At 41.7% G+C, this 7,500-nt stretch overlaps 1 protein-coding gene and 1 long non-coding RNA gene across 4 annotated transcripts in view; one reads left to right on the forward strand and one right to left on the reverse strand.

Moving 5' to 3' along the window:
- Nucleotides 1-7,500, reverse strand: part of LOC127646350 (uncharacterized) — a 136,369-nt gene that overhangs the window by 28,777 nt on the left and 100,092 nt on the right. The gene's annotated exons all lie outside the window — the stretch shown is intronic.
- The window catches only part of LOC127646304 (transmembrane protease serine 6), a 27,444-nt gene that overhangs the window by 11,349 nt on the left and 8,595 nt on the right, over nt 1-7,500 (forward strand). The window contains exons 4-9 of one of the 2 annotated variants that reach the window (XM_052129838.1): nt 58-125; nt 212-399; nt 1,470-1,511; nt 3,370-3,574; nt 3,722-3,858; nt 4,428-4,540. In XM_052129838.1, coding sequence (XP_051985798.1) covers nt 58-125; nt 212-399; nt 1,470-1,511; nt 3,370-3,574; nt 3,722-3,858; nt 4,428-4,540 — 753 coding nt within the window. The remainder of the gene's footprint in view (nt 1-57; nt 126-211; nt 400-1,469; nt 1,512-3,369; nt 3,575-3,721; nt 3,859-4,427; nt 4,541-7,500) is intronic. The other variant, XM_052129839.1, reaches the window with a different exon arrangement.

The raw sequence follows: 7,500 nt of genomic DNA on the forward strand, positions 1-7,500 counted from the left end.
GTCACACAAGGCAGAATGCTGCAGCTTTCTTTTGGTTTTGTAACGAATCGTTGACAGGTTGAGAAGCTCGTGAAGTCCACAGATCTCTCCAGATACTTCAACTCCACGGCTGTCTTTGCTTTCGGGTGAGGAACATCATTTATTCCTTCAGAAGTGTTTGATGAACGGGAGCTGTGCAGGACCTTCATGTTCTCCTGTGGTGTTTGTATAGTGAGGGGAGCGTGGCGGCTCATTTCTGGCTGCTGCTGTCGCTGCCTGTCAGTCATGTGGAGAAGGTGAACATGCAGCGTGTGAACGAGAGTCTGTACGGAGAGTTGCAGCGATTCAGAGACACGCATGCAGAACACACATGCAGTTACGACGGCTTCCTGCTACTGCTGCCATCCCTCATCATAACTGGTAAAACCCATCATCACACAAGCAGCGTCAGTCTTTGCCTCATTTATACTTTATTATTTATATACAAACAGATTCTTCAACTTCAGACACTTTTTTCTTGTTGTCTCGTTAAAACCGTCTTGCGATTTGTTTTACCATCTACCTTTATTTACATGTCATTTAAACAGAGATTTGACTGTTTAACTTTGTCTCAGACTTTCAATATTAAACTATGAAAATAATAATTATTACATGTTTAAAACTATGATCATCTAAGCAACGCGTGAATTAAACAGAAACCATTTTAATTAGGGCCGCTTGATATATCACATTTATCATAATATACAGATGTGCATGTGGCGACAGTAGCAAGGGTTTGGGATAATAGATATGATAAGAAGTAATGTTTATGTTCGTGCAGATCATGTACTATATGTCAATGGGTAACTGCCTCTGTCACACTTCGCATTAAAGAACATAGAAACAACATTATATATTATACAATCCTTTTCCTCTCCCTATAAACATCATCATAGGATTATCACATCGCACATGGAGTATCACTTACTTAACGCAACATTGTTTCTCCATATCGTGCAGCTCTAATTTCAATGTTTATTGTGTGAAAATGATAAAAAATGATATAAAGTTTTCATAAATGATGTAAACAGAAGTGTCAGTGTAGAGCTGGAATATGCTGGAGATGAATTACGAGACAAAACAAAGAGAAATCAAAGGAAATATCATTTTTTATTAGCCGTCATTAACAATAAAATTATGTCAAAAACTGTGAACATAATACGTATTTAATTGTGTGTGTTTAGGATACATATAATGTGAGCTATGAAACTAGCTTCAGCGAGACGAAGGAGTCATTGTGTTTGAAAAAGGTTAAAAATGTAATTTCCAGCACAGAATACTGTTAAACACATGATGTGCGGGAATGACATGAATCTCCTGTGATGAACATCGTTAGTAGAATAATATAAAACATTTATTTGAATGATATTGAATTGCTGAAAGTGCTGAAGTTGAACTTTTCTGTTTTTTAATTCTGTTGTTTTAGTCATTTGTGCTTTTTTACTTTTCAGAAACGAACCCCAAAGTTATAGATCTTTTTCAAGCCTCATTTGGTATGAAAACATTATGATTTCATTTCTTCATTTGTTTCTTATTTTAATGTGAATTCTTCTGAGCAATTCATTCAGTTTCATGCCATTCCTTCAAATCACATTGTTAAACTTCATTGCATTGGGCAAGAATGATCAAAGCAAGTGTCAATAAATGTTTGTGAGGTTTGAAACGGTAAACAATAGATATAGATCAGGGGTGTCCACACTTTTGTGTGTGATGATCTACTTTTAAATGAACAACTCAATAAGATCTACCAAGTAAAAAAACACAGTTTCATTTAAAATAAGAAAATGCTTGTTGGGACTACTGCATGTATCCCTACATGGAATTCATCTTGTAATTAATAAACAAATATATAATAATGTTCAATGTTGATATCATTCAGTTTTAACACTAAACCCAAAACACCTACAGCACAATAGATTACAATAGTCAGGGCATTTACCAGTAAATATTGACCAGGCCATGTTTTGTTTATTCAGTTGCCATGACAACTAGGTTTGCGCATGCACACCTAAATATTGAGCAGGCGATGTTTCGTTTATTCAGTTGCCATGACGCATACGCGCCGGCATGTATGCGCAAACCTAGTTGTCATGGCAACTGAATAAACAAAACATCGCCTGGTCAATATTTACTGGTCAAGTGCAAGTCAGACAGAAACTAAAAGAAGGAAAGACATTATATTTATTTGTATTAAAATTTAACGAAAGTACATTTACATTTTGGGCGATCTACCAGCATTGCCTTTGCGATCGTCTGGTAGATCGTGATCGACGTATTGGGCAGCCCTGAGTTAGTGTGTAATATGACACTCAACAACACATCTGATGATTTAAAGTCATTGAGCACGTTTACATGCACAACAATAATCAGAAATCGGCTTATTTAACAAATCTGACTAAGCAAGGAAAGCGTGTTTACGTGAGATTTGAAATAATGGTGTTTTTCTCTGCTTTTGACGCAGCGGCGGGCCGAACATTTACAGTCTAGTCCTTCTAGTTTCACAATGAATAAGACACCGGATGCCTTTGTGCATCATACATTATATCGCAGCTAACTAACAAGCAGGTCTAAAAAAACCTGGAAAAGTTGATTTAATAATATCTGTGATTTAAATTTTGTCTTGCAATAAATTTGGTTTGATCAGGTACACGGTTCTGTGGGATGTTCCCGATATCGCCGACCATAAATGCATCCCATTCCCCGATATTCAGAACTACAATGCTCCCGTTAGCTTAGCATCTCATTAGAGATGTCTCCTAGCAACCCAACTGATAAACAATACTGCTGGGGATAGATTATGACTAGCAAAGGCCCTGGGGCCAATTATCTCCAAGGGCCCCCCTCCACCCAATAGTTGTTGAGCCGGGGGGGATCGTCATTCATGCCCAAAAGGGTTTTCAAGCGGGGGGGGGTTACCAAACTAGATCGCGCAGCCTTAAGCCCCGGGCAGTCAAGGAGCCCTGGGCACTGGCCCCATTGGCCCGGTCAGTAATCGTCCCTGGCGCTAGCATTAGTGCTACAGGCGTACGATTATCAAAAGAGATTATATGTTTTAAACACTTTACCGTTACTCGGATGTTTAGAACTTCTACAGAAGTATATCGGGGCCTTCCAAAAATCGACCCGTGTCGACCGGTTTATGACCTTAGACCGATAAATGAATGTGGTTTATTGCGTGTACATGACCACACCCGCTGTCGGGTATAAGAACGTTTATGTAAAGGTGCTCATTGAGTAAAAATCACTCTGAGAAAAGATCAGCAGCATTTCAGACACTTGATCTAATGCCATTTTATTTGGGGTGTAAAAGTGTCTCTGAACAGTGTTCCTGTTGGCATGTTCTCTTCACAGACTGTTATCGTTATAAGTCGGTGGTGTCGATAGAGCCGGTGGTGCTGGAGGGGCCGAACACTCAGCGCTCGTCCTGTCTGTGGCACCTGAGGGCTCCTGCCGGCTCTCGTCTTGAGCTCCGGGTCGAGTGGCTCCTGTCCGAGTGTCGAGATCGACTGATCATCTACGATTCTCTCACACCATCAGATTCACGACTCATCACCTCGTGAGAACTACTGTGTCATTAACATGAATTGATTTATTATATTGAACACACTTTCTGCTGAACAGGTGTTTCACGTCATATCTGTTGCTGCATCTGGACCTCAACTGTATATTGTTTTATTTGAACATGTCTCTCTCTCTCTGTCAGTCTGTACGGCTGCAGCCGGTATGAGCAGACGGTGCAGTTGTTGTCGTCTGCTGACTGGATGACTGTGGTGTGGAAACAGGGTCTATATAATTATAAAGATCCATTTTCACTGACCACACGAGCGTGGACCAACCAGGGTAAACAATCTCTCTCGCTCTCTCTCTATATGTCTCACTCGCTCTCGCTCTCTCTCTCTCACTCTCTCAATTTCAATTTAAAGTACTTTATTGGCATGATTGTGTTTACATACAATATTGCCAAAGCATTAATACACAAAACAGATAATGACAAGTCAAATAATGATAAGATGGAATTCAAATAAGGTGCCGGGTAATGAATCAAATAAAATAAAATAAGATAAAACTATAATAACAATATACACTATACAATATAAAATATAAAATAAAATATGCATTTAACACAACATTATGAACATAAGAAAATAAAAGTACTGTTTATAAAAGTCTCTCTCTCTATATGTCTCACTCGCTCTCTCACTCAATTTCAATTTTCAATTTGAAATTAAAACTTTTTGTCACTCTCACTCTCTCTCTCGCTCTCTCTCTATAGGTTTAATGGTTGATGATTAACTGTTAATTGGGTTTCATAGAATACTTATTGAACTGAATGATCTTTGGCGAGGTGTACATCATGTTAATGTATTTAAGAGATGTTCTTAATGTTGATAATTGGTTGTGTGTTGCAGGATGTTCATTCAGTGTTGTGTTAGAGAAGAAAGTTGGAGATCAGGGGGTTTTACTGACCCCGTTTTACCCCAGTTACTATCCGCCCGACACCAACTGCACCTGGATCTTCACTGTAAGTCATTTGACTCATTCAGATCAGTTAACACTGCAGTTACCCAAATTACTTTCTCAGTATACATCACTGACTTTATTGTATTCAAAAGAAAAAACGTCTGTTTTCATAATCTTTCCTAATGCAGTTCTCTGGCTAAATATAACTAATAATATCATTAAAATAAACAATAATTGTATTTAAATAATCTAAACAAGGGTGAGTCAATATGTTTACATAAGTTTACTATACTATATAATTTACTATTTGTTCATATATAACAAATTGATATAATTTAAATAAAGCACTGAAATTGATATAATTTTGCTAAGATGTTACTTTCCATCAACGTGCCATGTCGACACATCCCTTCTGATGTCACATATTGGCAACTCGGGTATCATCTTTAAAATTCTGCAACTTCTCTTGGCCATTAATGTGTTTGAAACTCATAATTGCGATGTTTCCGACACCACTTTAAGGTCGCAAAAGCTGGAGAGATTGATATCTCCTTTTAATCTCGCTACCCAACCCCTCTGTTTTCCTCATGCTCACTTCCTTCCAATCGCATTCACACTTACATAACAAGGCATAGCATTCACACATACTACTTTGGCAATGATCCGCTCTTTTGCAATCTCAAACTCTACTAGTTCCCTTTGGCCCTCCGTACCTTCTTCAGTTTGATGACAGCCTCTTGGGTCTCAGAGTCCTTCGTGATCTCAAAGAAGTTCACACCATCTCCATCCAAAATGCGATAATCCACCAGTCCGTTCTCCGCCAGATCTGGATCTCTGGCCTTCAGTCGGCCAACCTCCTCTCCAGGAACCTTATCCTCTGAGACTGACATGGCATACACACCTGTGGAGGAGGAGAGTGATTGAGTCCCAGGAGCTCTCAGCAAGGGGGCCAGAAGTTAATATGGATCATAATATCTCTGATATTGGGGTGCTTCTAGCAGTAGCTTTGTCACTGTACACATCACTGGTCTTCCTGTTCCTGTTGCTGACAGCACGCTGCATGAATGTTTGTAGCCTGCTTAGAATTGATTATTCTTATTCTTATTCTCTCGTTCATCTTTTTATCCTTTGTCATTTTACAGTGTGTACGTGTTTTGGGGTTTTCCCCTTTTCTACTGTTTCGGCTATGTTTATTTTATCTGTTGCTGCTTGCGCCTAGCTCGAGTCTGTGTTTTTAGCCAGCTAGCTTTTTTAGCATTGCTTATATATCTGTTTTCAGCCTTTAATCCTTAACATCTGCCTTTTTTCTGAGCACCCCCCCCCCCCCCCATTATTCTCTTATGGTGAGACAACTTATGGTACGGAAACTGCGTGAATTTCCGTATATCCGCTTTCTATTTTGATCGCGATTTAAACTGCGTGCAATTTACAGCGCACACCCATTTTTCTCATTTTCCCGATTACTACATCAAACTCAAATCACCGCTTATCAAGAACAACCAACAACAAGAAACAATTGTGTGAGGGATTCACATCAATCTCAAACCTTAACCGCTCAGGAACAACAAACCACTGCAGTAAGTCATGGGATCCGCTCATGTTATTTTTTCCTGCATTGCATGTCACATGTGATAAATGTAAGGAATTAGTCAGGCTGATGGAGAAGGTTAATGAGTTAGAGACATGCATCCGAATGCTAGTGGAGGTCAGTGAAATTGAGAAGCCATTAGATACTGTTTCGGATGCGGACAGTACAGAGAGCAACACACACACTTTGGATCCGGCTGTAGAGCCCCCGCAGCAGGGCGTTTGGGTGACGCCTCGGTGGCATACTAGCTCAGCAAAGAGACACCACTCTCCCGTTCCTGTTAGGGTTTCCAATCGATTCTCCCCACTCAGTGATGCACCCACTGAGAACCATGTTGAAAGAACACTTGTTATTGGTTATTCTATTGTAAGGAACGTGGAAATCGTTATGGCAAGAAGGCGGAGACAGACGGGGAGTTTGGATCTACACGCGGGTTTATTGAACAATGGTGAAAATAAACAGACAGGAACAAAGGAAACAACCACGATGGGAAAACTGAAACTACAACATGAAAACCTCGAAGGAACACGGACTGGAAAAACATGGCAAGACAGGAAACAGAGCAAACATCAGGACCTTCCCAAAACATCAAAACAGTCAGAACAGTCAGAAAAACGAACAACAAGGGAATGGAGGAACAGCGGGGTTTAAATACACAGAGACATGATGATAACAAAAGAAAATCATGTGAGAACAATAACACTGTGATGAAGGTCAGGAATCATGGTGACAGTGACATGGAAAACACAGGGCAGACAACCAGGGATCGTAACATAACCCCCTTCTGAGGAGCGGATTCCAGACGCTCCTGAAACAGAACAAAAAATACACAAAAAACAAAACAAAATTGTCCAAGGAATGAGGGGTGGCTGGCAGACCAAGGAGAACACATGGGGAAACCAGACAGTCCAAGGGGGCACAAGGGGCAACCAGACAGTCCAAGGGGGAAGAAGGGGCAGACAGGCAGTCCAAGGGGTCAAAGAGGGCAGACAGGCAGTCCACAGGGAGCACAAGACGGGAACTGGTTCAGGTGGCCTGGGAGCTGGCCATAGGGCAAGGACAGGTTCAGGAGGCCTGGGAGGCGGCCACAGGACAGGGACAGGGCCTGGAGGCCTGGGAGGCGGCCACAGGACAGGGACAGGTTCAGGAGGCCTGGGAGGCGGCCACAGGACAGGGACAGGGCCTGGAGGCCTGGGAGGCGGCCACAGGACAGGTTTGGGAGGTCTGGGAGTCGGTCTCAGGTCCACAGCCATGGGGAACTCCGAGGGTGGAGCCGAGGTAGGTGGAGCCATGGATGTTTCTGGTGGCGGAGCTATGGGTGGCTCAGGCGACGGAGCCGTGTTCGGCAGAGCCGTGGAAGGCTCAGGAGGCGGAGCTGAGCAAGGCTCAGGAGGCGGAGCTATGGAAGGCTCGGGAGGCAGAGGCTCAGGAGG

This window comes from Xyrauchen texanus, chromosome 7 (genome assembly GCF_025860055.1).
Source record: "Xyrauchen texanus isolate HMW12.3.18 chromosome 7, RBS_HiC_50CHRs, whole genome shotgun sequence".
NCBI classification, from domain to species: Eukaryota; Metazoa; Chordata; class Actinopteri; order Cypriniformes; family Catostomidae; genus Xyrauchen; species Xyrauchen texanus.